Source organism: Struthio camelus, chromosome 1 (genome assembly GCF_040807025.1).
Source record: "Struthio camelus isolate bStrCam1 chromosome 1, bStrCam1.hap1, whole genome shotgun sequence".
NCBI classification, from domain to species: Eukaryota; Metazoa; Chordata; class Aves; order Struthioniformes; family Struthionidae; genus Struthio; species Struthio camelus.
This window is the reverse complement of record NC_090942.1, coordinates 106,133,770-106,148,545: the sequence shown is the minus strand read 5'-3', so window position 1 is coordinate 106,148,545 and position 14,776 is coordinate 106,133,770. Positions and strand designations below refer to the sequence as shown.

Genomic DNA, 14,776 nt, shown 5'->3' with positions numbered 1-14,776 from the left:
ACTTGTGGAGCTTTGCAGTCCAGCCACAAAGGGCCTTTACAGCTTTTCAGTGACAGGGTATACTTGCTGTGGTTGCTGAAACGTTACCATTGCCTTGAACTGATGATTTTCTGCAATTAGATCAACAGGAAGGTGTGCTCAGGCAATTTAAGGCTTTGCTAATTGAGTTTGTTTTGGAACAGAAATCTAGTTCATATTAAAGCTCTTCCAAAGCAGTCGTTACCTAAGAGCAATCTAGTGATGATGCTGGCAAGGGTGGCAGCAATTATTCCACACTGAAATCCAGCTCTGAGCCTGCAGGACCTTAAAAGCTACATTAGTAAAGGAAAACCCAGGGGCCATGATTATAACCGATTAATTAAACGTCTTCCAGGAAGCAACCAGGAGGAGAGAGGACACAAGTACCACCAAAGGAGACAAGCAAAGCTCTCAGCCATCACACCACTTGGATAACCTTTCCATGTCAGAAAAAGAGTATGCACTTCCCAGAGAAAACAAAACCACTGGCAGAGCATCAAGAACTTCCTCTCCTTTTCTGGCCTAGACACACACACTGGAGAAATTATATACCAACCTGAGGTTTGGAAGTCTATCTGGATAGGATTGGATAAGCCGTTCACTGCTTCACGCCACATGCCACCACCACCTGGGGACCAGGCAGTCACCACACAGCGATACAGCCCAGCATCAGAAATCTGGGTCTGATACATCCTGTAGCGGAACTCGTTCTCCTGGACCTTCTCCAGAACCACACCGTCCACACGAGTCTGATCCGTCCAGTCTTCCAGCCGCACTACTGAATCCTGGTTCAAGGAGATTATGCGAGTAGTCCCATTGGGATTGGACTGATCTGTCAGTGGCTTCTCTGCTGTAATGAGGACAGAATAGCGCGGCGTCTTGATGTTCTTCGAAGACACTTTGCATGTCATCTCAAAGGTATGGCCTGCCACAAAGAATGGCTTCAGTCTCACTGCCTCCACTGTCAGCGTGTAATCTGAAGAGGGAAGGAAATAAGCAGCAAGGAAAGGGTTAATAAACAGCGGCAGCTATTTCTGCAGCACCTTTCAACTCGGAAGATTAATAACAGAGAGAGTACTTTTTTGGAGAGAGAAATCCCAGAACATTTCTCTAAACACCTGGGGACATCCCAGAAAGCTTCTCAGGAGCACATACAACAGTACACAACAGTTTGGGTCAAGATGCAAGGATTAAACAAAACCAAAACACTGGACATATACTGCAACACACAGGTCATAGCACGACAAGGCCTCCAAAATTTTTTTCTTCGAGAGCATAGATATTAGTTGCATGAGACTTGGAGCCCCAGTTTCACACTGGATCTGGAACAACACCATCAGCAACAGGGTATGAGGACGCTGATAAAGTATGGATGACTAATGACAAAAGCTGCCACTGACTGGATCTGCAGCCTGGATCTGCAGCCCTTAACGTACCTTCTTGTATTTCCCTTGAAAATCTACCCAAACAGCAATCCAGACGCATTCAGCTGAACTCCCAAGACCGGCTGAAAGTACATGACGGAAGAGTTGGTGGTAACATGAGAAATCCCCACCCCCAGCATCCACACACACCTCTGTGCTGAAAGAGTTCAGTATACCTCTTGCCCCCACACGTGCTCTCTTCACTTGCTTCTCATGCATTCATCTCAGTATAAGCCTGTCAGAAGCCTTAACATTTCTCCAACAGTCAATTTTGCATCAAGAATGCCAACACCACTTTGCTAGGTTTCCTTCCCTTTCTTCAGCATTCTCCAAGTCTGCAGATTCCTCAATCCCAAGAATCCCTTAATTACAGGGTTTGGGAAAAATATGCATCTAGGAACAAAGTCTTCAGACACAAAAAAAATAAAGGTCACAGTGAGAAACTGAGAAAATGAGAGGTGACTGAAATCAGAGCTAGATAAAAGGAAAGGGAGTTGCTAGTTTCATGGTACTGGGATAGAGACAGATCCCACACACCTAGCACGAGTTCTTTCTACCTACGAAAATGAATTAGGACTGGATTAGGACACACAAGCTACAGCAATTTTCCAAAGTAGAAGTATTGGAAGAATTGGGCTAGTCCAACCTTCTGGACGCTGACTTTGCTAAAGCATATTCTCTCTTCCCCCCCTTACTAAAGAAGGATGACTACACATTAACCAAAGAAACTACACAGATCACCTTTATGCAAGGTGAAACTTTACGGAATGAGGGAAATAAACTATGATGAAACTGTAACACATCCCCCAAAACTGAACTAAGTGCAGTAATACTTATGCCCTCCCCATGAAAGTAACAAGATACTTGTCAAGATTACATTTTGCAGTGTTTTGCCTTCAAGCTGTAGTTTTCACAATGAGTAAACACAGCCTGCAAGATGAGGAACCTGGTATGACAACCTTAAATCAGTACTGTATAAAGCAGATCACAGTACAAAGCTATATAAAAAAACAGCAGGAGGAAGGAAAGCCGAGCTGCTTCTAGTGGTCTAGCTGAGCGCAGAATTACTTGATACTTCACACCAAACCCTGCTCGCGCTTCCAGCCCCTAAGCAAGTGGGAATGCCAGAGTTGCATAGTTAAGCACTCCACTGAAGTTGCACACGTGGTCATTCTCTGCTCCCTTGCGTGAAGACTCATCACAGATCTCATTCTAGTCTTCAAAGCCCTTTTTCTCATTTTGTGTCTGTAAGATTCCAGTATCACCCTCTTCAGAAGACTGCAGCACTTAGGAGTCCGGCACAGACCAGGGTACCATGTATTTTAGGAATATAGTAGCTAATCATATTCTTGCCTCAAAAGCAGAAGTACAAGTGGCTAATCATATTTCTCTGCCACATATTGCTGCTTTCTAACCTTGTGAGGAGATTCTGGGCAAAAATCCTCCCTGATGCAAGCCTTCTCTCTGTGCTGTTAGTCTTCACATGAGAGAGAAATGAGTTCCAGGCAGCAGGGGGGGGGGGCAAAAAAACCTTCCATTTGATTACCCATACATGTGCTTAAGACAAGTATCCGTGAGCGATCAGAACAGCGCAGAGACAATTGAGCCCCACATATCTGGGACTGCAAATGCCATACTTCAACTATTCTCTGAGTCAGAGGTTAGGCAGCAGTAAGCAGGGGAGTGTGTACCTTGGCCTCAACGAGGCTAGAGCAGACTTTGTCCCCAGAAGTCTTTTCTTGGCTTCCTACTTGAAGGTAAGTAAAAAAAAAATGCTGTTTTTACCAGTTATTTTTGTTAGAGAGAAAAGAGTTGTGGTAGCATGCGGCAGCAGCAGAAACACCATCTGAAGAGTTTGTGGAAGAGAACATCTGAGGACCAGAGATGCAGCTGGAAAACGGTGGAGTTTAAAGGGGTTAGAAATTAGGATGCAGAACAGAGAACAGGGAGAAATCCTTAAAGTCCTCTCGAAAGATTTTTCTACCTTTACAAAGAAAAAAAAAAAAAAGACCTTATTAGGTTGGATGAAAACCACAGAAGCCAAGAGGAGACCATCTATGAGGACATAAGAAACGCAGATCAGGATAGAGATGGCAGACACAAAGAACAGCGCCCATACACACAGGCACTGCAATGTTTGTTGTTGAAAGTTTAAAAGAAAAAAAAAAACACAAAGGAACATATCTGAATCTACAATACTAGATGGCCAATACTGATCTCTAAACCAAAAAATCTCCATGTCTATCACCTAGAAAAGTCTGGGTCACCACTCTGGACATACAGTTCTGCCCCAAAACCCTTCTCCTCCAGTAGCAGGAGAAGAAAGGCAATGAGAACTCCATCACCATCACCTAGGAAAGCATGCAGTTGTCTCTGCAGGTAACTGCACACACGGGAAAGAGGAGAGAAAAAAGGTTTGGTACTTAGGTTAGGAATAACAGTATTCTGCAAGAAAACTTAAGTGGGGAAGGAGAGTTTCCTCATGTTTCATAAATTAACAGATACTACACATTCGATCTTTTTAGTGAGAGATGAGCCAGAAAGGTCAAAGAACAGCACTTTCTTCCAAGGACTACAGCCTGCCATTTCATATCTGATCTTCTGAGATTGGCCAAGAAAGCAAGAGTTGAGTTCTCCATGTCTTGAACACTCACTACCTTGCATGTTTGGCCCTACACACACACATACACAAGCACTGCAATTCTGTGCACAATCTTGCCTCCTCTTAAATCGCCAGGAATGAAAAGCATGACAAAACACACCCCTGCCTGTCATATGCAGAAGGCTGCAATCTGTACAGTTTATGTTGGAAAGGGGTGGGTGGAGAGTGCCCGAGTAAACCACATCCAAAGCTTAAAACCATTTTGGGCGCTATTCCACGACAGAGGGCTAGCAGCAAAAGAAATCCTAGCCAAATAATTCAGAAAGAATTTGAGTAATCAACTGTGCTTTTGAGCATAGCAGCATATGCTTCTGCCTTCCATCACTGGCAACTCCAAGTTGATAGGCCCCACTATTATTCTCCTGTTGTTCTCTACTGCAAAGGGAGCTTCAGGAGTTTTGCAATTAGTGTGCTTCCTGGGTAATGACTGAAAACAGTTTTCACCAAATCTAAACCAACCAATTTGCTAGAAAAGCTACAGGGCAAGACAACTTTAGAAACAACAGATGCCTTCCCTGTATTCCACTGACTCCAGTCTGAAAGTGAACACAATGGCAAAGACTAACAGTAATCTTAGATCCCAACGTCTCTTCAGCAGCCTCAAGTGATACCATCTCAATATTCATAAAGGCTTCCTCATCCCCCAGCGCGCTAACTAGATTGAAAGTACAGGGAAGGCAACAGACATTAAGGCAACGGCAGTTTTGCCTTTATAGGAAAATGGGGCTACGCAACACCCTGAGGCACAATTGTAGCCCCAGTAGCTCGAATACTGAGAGCTCTGAAGCGAGGCCTGCACCACTAAGTCTTCAATGTCATGGGTACCCCAAGCTATTTTACAGGAAAACCAGTCTGATGCATCTACATAAGAGGCAACTGTTTTTCCCACTGCAGTGCACACGTAAGTACGCACCACCTTCACTGATCTGCTCAGCTGCTAGGCAGACAGTATGAACACTTCATCCTCATGCAGCTGTGGCACCCCTGTCTGGGGCTCTGAACACCTAGTTAATGCACCTTCTTGTTCCTACACCCAGATAGGTGACAGTTCTGTGCCATGGACATGGGAATTCTTTGCTCAAGAGCAACTGCCTGCCTGCACTGTGCAACGGTGTGTCTATCACACACTAGAAATTAAGGCAAATAGGTGGAGGAAGCATCACCTGCTTTCTACTCTCAGAGCTTTCCGAAAGAGGAGGTACCCTTGCTCTCCATTAAACTTAATGCAATCGCCTGGGCAAACATTTAGGACAATTAACATTACACTAAATGTAATTATTTTGTAAATTAAAAACAGAACTATTAACAAACCTCCAAATAATAATATCTTTAGCATATGGAGACTCAACCGAAAGACGGCGTTCTCTTTTGTGAGGACTTCCATGCAAATCTAAAGTTGACAATACTAATTTAGAAAACAAGCACCAATTCTGCACTTCCCTGAAAACAGTAACTGTTTTAAATGCAGGCAGCATTTACACTCAGATCAATGTTTTATTATCTTTTTAACATATCAAATTTATTCTGGGTTCAAAATGATCTAAAGAATCACTCAAAAAAGGCTTCCTCCCTTCCTTTACCCCTTTTTAAAGTACAAGTTCCAATCAGCAATTAAGCTAAAATTAAGAACATAATTTATGCCTTTCATTTTTGGGACTAGATTTGGACGCTTTCTTTGTCACCTCTGGATAGGAGGAGGAGAAGAAACAGCAGAGATCAGGTAGATCATGTCACAAAATAACTGCAACGCATGATGGTGACTGACTGCATTTGCAAAGCTGAGTAAGCAGAAAGACATGTGAACTTTATCAGTCTCAGGAGAATGAAAACGGGGATAAAAAGCCTCAGAGTGGGCAACCATGCAAGTTATTATACAACACAAATCAAATAGGGCTTCGACATCTTCACATGCCATTTACATTTCAAGCAAAGGCCTCCTTGTCCTGAATTACCCCTTCTGTACAGACCGATCCACAAACGCAGCACAAAATCATTTCTCCCCTTTCCTGAAAACCTCAGTAAAAGCTACCTTCTCCAAAGTGAGATTTCTCTCAAGTTCCCCCACTACCGCTCTAAAGTTAACATAGAGGTTGCTAATAATGAAATAATTTGAAGAAAGGCCTCTGTGTAAGCACAAGCTATGAGAGGAACAGGCAAATTTGGGTTCTCTCCTTAGGCAAACACGTGGGAGCCTGGCTGCATGCTTTTATAAGCCTTGGGAGCAGTTAGGGACTCAAATCACCAAAGATACTTGTCAAAACAACAGTCGGAGAGCAGAGGCAGCAGCAGATTAACTCCTTCATAGCTGCTAGCTACAGCCCCAGCTCACAGCAGAGCCTGCAGCTCACACATTCAAATAGGCAGAGGCAGGGGAGAGGCCATGCAGAGGAAGGCATCAGAGGGCTAGATGGCTGAAAAGGAGTAGAGGGGGGGAAGGGAAGGGAGGGGAAATCAAACGTGAACATTTCCCTCCTGTATACGTATATAACATGTTTTTTCAGGAGGGGAAAGGTGTTTGTAGGAGAGTTGGCTTTCACATCATATATCCCTTAACCCCAAGTTTTGCCAAAAAATGTACTTTTCAGTATGGAGACTATAACATTTACCTTTGCATTTCAGTGTTGCAAAATTAAGCATATTTGGAAGAAAACCAGAAACAAGTGAATGCTCACACCTGTCACGGTTTGTTTTCCCTCAGAAATGTCAACACAGGCAGAGACTTTTGAACTCCAGCTGGTTTCTCTAGCTGCTCTGAAGGCAATGGTCCATTACGGGTGCATGCACACGCACATACGCTCCGTGTTGTGGCATAACAATTCAACTAACTGTGACCGGTATTCAGCCTTAATAAGATTGCATTCCTGCTGGAGAAGCAAGCCAGCAAAACAACAACCTTTTTGAGGACCACACTTGGTTTGGGTTGAAGTGAGTCTGGAGCCAGTTACCCACCACTCCTCCCTCCACTGGAGCTGAACCACAGCAGAAATTCTCCAATTCATTTTGAGCCATCTCTGCTCTGGGGATAATCCTTGAACAACTTTAAACTGATATCCAACTAGCTGTCTTTGAAACACAGTCCTCCTTGTCCATGGCTGCTTCAGCCAGACTGTTTAAACAGATCTATCAGGGGACAAACATCTTAGCCGAGCACAGGGCTTTTGCTGAAGACGTTACATCTTAAGTTATCCTATACCTTCTTTCTCCATCCAGCAAACCCTCTTGCGTGACCTCCCACCTAAGCCAAAAGAGCAGTGCTCTACTCTACAGGCCATTCAAGCTATACGCAGTCATTTTAAGCCAGTATTAAGCAATTCAGGTATCTTTATTTAGCTTCTAAGACATGGACCCACAGAGTTTAAATACTGACCAGATCTAGTCCACTTCTTCCTAGAAAAGGTACAGATCAGAGCTAAGCACTGAACGACTTTTGTCTGCCCCTCACTTATTTTTTTGCTACTCTGGTACTACTGCGCCCATAAACTTCCTCAATAGTGCCTTCTAAACATGGGCCTGTAAATATAAGGTACCAGAGAAGAAAACTATCAAACTCGCAGCCAGAGAAGCTTTAAAGTGAGCGCCATTTCCTTTCTTGCCCCACAACAGCACTGTTGCTAGAAACAAGAGGTATGCTGGGAGACTGGAACAGTCTGAGTCATGAAAGAGAACAGTGACCTCAGCGTTGCTGCTGAATGCCACCCTTGCCACAGTGACAACCGGGCTCCTGGAAGTCTCAGCACAGTTTGATGGATGTACGTGCGCTTCACTTCATCTCCAAAACTGTTGCTTAAAACTGGTTAGTGCTGTTAAGTAGTTATTTTCCTCCACAAATGTGTGCCTTTGCAAGAGGTAATAACATCTTTTTCCTCTTCGTAACAGAGGATCGTATTTCCAAAGCCCATTATCAGGCTTCTGGCTGATGGGGGTTACTCAAGAGAAAACTACCTTAGCCATCCAGGTCTTTCAGCCAATAGGCACAGAGTTCCTACCTTGTGTAGCCCAGAAAATGCTGACAGGTGCAGAAGTCGCATCTTTGCTCTTTACCCAGCTGTTGTTGCGGTGCCTACTCCATGCAGAGATGACACAGAAATAATCCCCTCTGTCACTTTCTGAAGTCCACTGGATTCGTAAACTGAAGGTGTCAACAGCTTTCTTGGAGAAGATTATTTCCCCGTTCTGAGCCCGCTCTCTGCTCCTGTCCCCAAGCTGTAGAGTCCAGTCTGCATCCATCGTGGCCAGGAGTTCCTCTGTAACCACATCATCACTGCGTAAGCGCTGCCTGTAGTACCAGGAAACTGTGAAGCGGATGTTTGCTTCTGAATCCTGTGCATTTGTGACCCGGCATTCAAGCTCAGTGGGGTCATCTGAGAACTTTGGGGTTCTAGAAGCATTCAGAAATACCTCATAATCTGGCTCTGCATAGGAAGAAACGCAGAAGAAAGAGGTTAGCAGTTACAAAGAAGGAGTAGCAGAAGTTAACTTAAAAAAAAGATAATAAAAATACATAAAAGAATGCTGCTACCATCCAGCCTGTAACAGCATCTGAGCTAAAAAAACAAGTGCCAGAACATATGTTTTTCTGGCAAGACCAGCCAACTGGGAACTTCGACTCAAGCTCTCAGACCTGTACCAGTCTGAAGCAAGTCCCCCTAGGCCTGCATTTCCAAACAAGATCTTTTATTTTTTCTATCTAGTCAGAGCATTTCAGAAAAGTCAGGACAAAGTGATCTTACTGAGCTAAATCACTCCCTTCTCTAGGCCTGGCTCCAAGGACCCACGATACGGGTTCATTTTCAGACATCCAGTTATCTTCTGCACCTGTCCAAATGCCCAAGGCAGCCTGCATCCACAGAAGACCAGTTATTCTCTAGCTTCGGACTGACAAGAGACATCCCATTCCCCATTCTCTCTCCAGGATAAGAGACTATCTCCCATTCTGAAACGCCTTCTTTTCCACGCTTATCCTATCCTCTCTCTATCACACACATTAAGAACTTAAAAACAACAAAAAAAAAAAAAGCAGGGGGCATCAATGCCATCATTGGCATTAGCAAGAAGCAGCACTAACAGCAGTGCACAGTAAATTTCAGCAGGCATCATAATAAATGCAAAGTTGGTTAACAGTCAAAGATGTGTATATCAGAAGAGCCTTACACTCTGAAAGGGAAGTACATGCCATACTTGAGGTTAGAGTCCCTCAAGCTTGAAAAGGAGTGCCTGAAACTCATGGGTTAAAGAAATGGGCTGTTGTATTTAAAGCTGAAATAGCTCATTGTCCAAAACCCAAAAGTGATAAGGCAGCCGCGTGACATTTTTTTCCTCAGACTACAGAGATAGTAAAGGAAAAAGATTATGGCAAGAATCTCTCAGCACAAAGGAAATACATGTTTATTTACTAGTGTTAACATTTTCTTCTGTCTTGCTGTTTATTATTATTTGGGACAAAATAAAAAGACCATTCTTGCAACTCTTTTGCTAATACTCATCACATGGATTTTGTTATAAACGTATTCTGTGCTCTGTATTTAATTCTTGCTTTATGTTTTATTTGGCATTTTGCCCTCACAGAAACAATTAACTGAAACTATAATTGGAACACAGAAGGCAACCCAAGGCTAAAACTAAGGCTCAGCTCACCAATGAGCTGAGATAATAAAACATCTTAATAGAACTGCTGCGCTAACATGTGTGCACACGTGCACTTTTGGTCTTCACAGATGCATAGGATAAAAACAATTCTATTTAACCCGAGTCCACAGTACCTACCATCAATGATTATAAGGGCAGATTTTTGCAGAAATCTCCATATGGGTTTAAAAAAAAAAAAAAAAAGCACACAATTCCTCTTCTGCAGCCAAGTCATAAATTAATAATAGAGGCCGTAACCCATTTTTGATATAAGTAAATCCCCGCAGATCCTACAGCTACACCACTCTTCATGTCTCATTCACAAAAGACAACAGTCTTCTCCAGGGCCTCGTGACATATTGCTAAGACTCTGCAGTTTTCTCCTCATTCCTCCTTCCTCTCACCCCTCAAAAAGCAAAAATGTTCAAGACTAATAAATATTTTCACAGCCACAACGACTATGAAAGCAGAAACTCTTCTCAGGATGAGAACACGAGGAAAGAGCTGAAAGAAACTGGAGTTCTTAGCTAATCACTTAAGGTTTGGGGGGGTTTTTTGTTTGTTTTTCTTTTCTTTTTCTGAGGGGAGAGGAAGAACCACTAAGAGAATGAGTTTTGACTTTGACAGCACCACTCTGGTTATGCGCTTCACTGTGACAGACACTCAGAAGTGTCTGTATTTAGAAAGAATAAAAGACTGGCTGGATAAACCTCATTCCTCCACTCTGTCAGCTGTCAAAGAACAGCCTCACTGACAGTTCAATGACTTAATACCACAGTAGCTCTTAACTTCCATTAAGGAGGAGGGAATTAGTGAATTCTAGATGCAGCGGAGAACCTCAAACGCTGAAAAATTCTTCCACTTTCCCTTGCTCTAGCAAGCAAGTTTCTGTTGAAGAGATTTTGTCTTCTCTTATCCTCAAATAAGTCCCAATTGTAACAGAAAGAGTAAGGAATATTCCAGTGATACAAGAGTGTATAAGTGTGCACCTGTACATGTATGAATGTGTGTGCATGTGCATGCTTTTGGGGGGAGGGGGACTTAAAAAAGGGAATGTGTAATTGGAATGGCTGAATGAGGACTGGAAATGAGAGAGAGTTATCACTTGTGCACTTCTTCTAGCACATATTACAGGTATACTTGAAATCGTCACGGCTCTTACTGCTCTTTACTTGGTCTCTTCACAATGCTAAATGCACAAATTAGTCATTGTCACTGGGATTTAACCTGGTGACAGAGCCATTTGTCTTTGACAAACAGGCTTCGGAGTTGGCTTTCTATACACTGGCTGCTTTCAATACTTTGACCTTTGAGGAAACCTGCCTCTGTAACTGGACAGAACCATTGCTCTCTGTTTAGATGAGGCTCTGACATCAAGGTGCATGAAAGGATTTAGGTCAAGGTACTCACATCCAGTCAATGCTGGGGACAAGCAGAGAGCACCACATCTCCCCCTGTTCTCCTCTGGTTCATTCCTAGGTTAATTCATGCTTCCAATACAAGCAATACTTTGAATTTCAGCAGGAAGCTGGAAATACCTTACCAACTATGTTCTGCAACACCATCAGGAGTTTTATTGCTTCTAAGTTGAAGGAGTTATTTTCTCTCCAAGATGAAACAGAGGGATAGGATATGTAGACTAACATATAATATCTAGACCCATCCCTGAAAAGACAACCTTTTCAGAAGCTTTGCCTGGGTTTCATTTTCACTATTGCTCCCAATAACTTTGCTTCTAAGGATATTTGCATAAAGACAGCACTCCAGAGCTTAACAGTTCAGCTAGGGTAATGCAAAGCAGAAGCTTTACAGTCTTCAGTATGCATATGACAGTGATCTTGAACAGATTTATCTCTTGGGAAGGGGGTGTAGGGAAAGATGCTGTTAGCCTGCCTTTGTAGGCCAGGTAGACCAGATAAGCCTGTTGAACCTCCTTTAGCCTTCACCTCCTGTTCCTCATTCAAAATCTTGTCTAAAACACCAACCTCTACATCTAAATTCAAGAACTCAACGTGCAACAATTGTTAAACATAATCCCTCCTGACCTGTCCTTTGCAATAAGTTTGGATGTTGATGGTATTAGAGCAGTATGATGGGGAAACACACTAAGAAGAGTTGGAAGAGATCAAAGGGAGAGAATAAAGAGATCATCACGTTGCTCTTTAAGTAGATGTTTTTTCCATTGTGAATGGAAAGAAGTTACTGCAAAAATGCTGCAAGCCTTGGACGTTCAAATGCACAAATAATCCTTTGCCTGTCCAAAAGCATAGAAATCCACTCACTTCTAGAATTAAACAATCAAAACATACATCACAAAAAATAAAACTCAGTAGAAAGCTAAATGTCACAGGAAAAAACATATTAATGGGCCACTCTGCTAATCAACACTTTCCGCCTTAAATAAGTAGCTAGCTCAGTCTCTTTTAGCCACACTACTAAACAGCTATGTGACATGGTCTCCTAAAATGGACTTGTGTACATTGAGGGAGGAGAATAAAGCAGTATCATGTCCTATCCCAAAAACATCATCACTGTGTGGTCTCTCTAGCGTTAACAAAAAAAAAAAATCCTCATCCCCACAAAAATCCCAAACTTGGAAAGCTATTAGAGTCTACTATGAAGTTTGCATTATAAATAATTATTATGGCATATAATTCATAAAAACCATGGGAACCATTTGATATCACTGTGTTCAGAGCTTAGAGACAATGCCAGTTGCTAGATCAGAGCCCTGCTGACAGTACAACAGGGATGAAAGGAGACAAAGTGACACTGGAGGCAGCTTCAGCCCCCAGCAGACTAGGGATGCCCTCTGGTAATATTTTTCATTTGCAGACTGTTCAGTGACACCAGAAAGTGGAGTGCACGGGTAGGACATGCATTAGGAGATCCAAAACACCCATAATGCACAAACGCAAAACTCCACAGGATAGATCAGCGTTTTCTACATACGAGAGGGAGATACCCTACATATAGATAACGCATGGATACTTGCAAATGAGACAGAAACTTGCACATAAGAGACCCTATACAGTCCTCTCCCTTTTCTGATGGGAGCAAAGAAGGAATGGTATGTTATCCATTAAGTCTGACAGCGCAACCACTCACCTAATGCTGTCACTACCACACTGACTGGTGCAGATGTTCTCTCCACGACCTTATGCCAGCTCCCATTGTGCAGTGGTACCCAAACAGCTGTTTGGCAGAAGTAGTAGCCAGAGTCCTCCACATCCACGTCACGTACCAGCAGGCGATAGGAGTTCCTATCCACATGGCTCAGGCTGATGAGTGTTGAGTCACTGACAACAGAATCATGGTCCATGCTCAGCAAAACCTGAGCATCTGACAAGGTACCATCAGGAGACGCAGTGAAATACCACATCACCTCAACTTGGAAAATACCGCTCCTGTCTGTTGTGATGTTACAGGTAAGATCCAGGGAGTCTCTTTCAGTCACAGACACATTTCCTGTTGAGATGAGCACATCTAGAGCTTGGAAAAGAAGAGACAAACATCCAAACAAAAAAAAAAACACACAAGTTATATATATATATATATATTTTTTTTTTTTTTTTTTTTAAAAGAGCCCACTATAAGTTATCCAATGCTTCACGTTCTGTTACAGACAGAAACTTCTCAAGTAGCTCAGTAGTCCTACTTTCACATGCTTCCTTGGCTACTAAGCTGTCGAATTATCTTGATCTATTACAAAAGAAGTATGCTTTATCATTCAAGCAAGGGATATGTGATGGCGGAAGGGGCTGGGGGAAGGGAGAGAGAACAGTTTTCATAAGTCAAAATCAGCTGGTCCAGGATCACCTGGGAAGGCTTTGTCCCAGTCACAAACTGCACACAACCCTCCCACAGCGTGAAAACAGGTAAAGGATTTCCTGTTCTCACAGGAGGGTCAAAGTGTTACCGTACTGCTCTCAGAAGGGAGACCCTCCACTGAAACCACTAGCAACTACACTAGAGCTCAACTTGGTTTCTCTTAAAATGGTTTTGAGCTCCTCTAACAGAAGGGTGAAATACAGTTGAGATGAGAAGCAGCCACGGCCACATTTTTGAACTCCTGACTGACTGCAGGGGTGTGGCAGAAACATGAAACGGAAGCTAACAGAAGGCAAGGATAACTCCTTACACAGCTAACTCCTCCACTTACACACGCTAGAGACTTTGCAGCAACGCCAAGAGCAACTCACAACACATTTAAACTCCTCTTCTGGCCAATGACTATTTTTAATACACATAGTACACATGACCACAGCCAGCATTCAACCAGGACGTTCTGCATTCTGTAGGTTACCAGGCTGGCAGTAGTTTAGTTAATAAGTAAATAAATATCATCAGGGACTTCAGGACATACATATAAGAGATGAACCAAGAGTGCTGCTTGTACTGTTTGTAAAGCTCAGCACAAATCATACCAAGTTATGTGGTCACCATATGCCTTCACCTGTTCCTTCTGTCATCCTAAAGATGCAACACCAACTGTTTCCACAGCGCATAGGCAGCTGTACTTAAAGTCTCAATTAAAGCAAGCGGACAGGGCTGCCACAGTAGTAGCTGTTCTCAGCATTTCTGTGACCAGTACAAGAAAGGATACAGGCTCCTGCCTTAAATAGCCAGCTGTGCCTCAGAGGCAGAGCAGTGACTTCTGCGTAAAACCACATCCTACCCTGTGCATAATACATACCCACACCTGTAAAACCTTTCTAGGACTATAATCAGGAATGAGAGACAATCTATAAACGCCAGAGCCAAACTGAGTTTCTGTTTGGCCACTACTACTGCCAGCAAAACCAAGCAGCACTCTTCTCACTGCTCCCCATCGGAGAGTGAACAACAGTCAAACTTAACAGAAGTTTGCAAGCCCCACCTGAGAGAGAAAGCCAAGTTCTCTACCTGATGAGGACCCTCCTTGGGATTTCTCCCACGCTCCTGTCATAGGATTGAATTTAGCAGAAAGAGTAGAAAGGCTTAGCTAATTCAACAGACTGATACCAGAATACCAAATAAGACTCATCTGCAAGGTTAAGATCAGCAA

At 43.1% G+C, this 14,776-nt stretch overlaps 1 protein-coding gene across 9 annotated transcripts in view; it reads right to left on the bottom strand.

Moving 5' to 3' along the window:
- The window catches only part of PTGFRN (prostaglandin F2 receptor inhibitor), a 117,163-nt gene that overhangs the window by 23,227 nt on the left and 79,160 nt on the right, over nucleotides 1-14,776 (bottom strand). For all 9 annotated transcript variants that reach the window (XR_011134858.1, XM_068910068.1, XM_068910077.1 and 6 more), the window contains 3 exons: nucleotides 12,838-13,221; nucleotides 8,091-8,516; nucleotides 575-994 (listed from right to left, as the gene is read on the bottom strand). Coding sequence is in view for 8 of the 9 variants with exons in the window: in XM_068910068.1 (XP_068766169.1) it covers nucleotides 575-994; nucleotides 8,091-8,516; nucleotides 12,838-13,221 (1,230 nt within the window). In the remaining variant the exon portion in view is untranslated. The remainder of the gene's footprint in view (nucleotides 1-574; nucleotides 995-8,090; nucleotides 8,517-12,837; nucleotides 13,222-14,776) is intronic.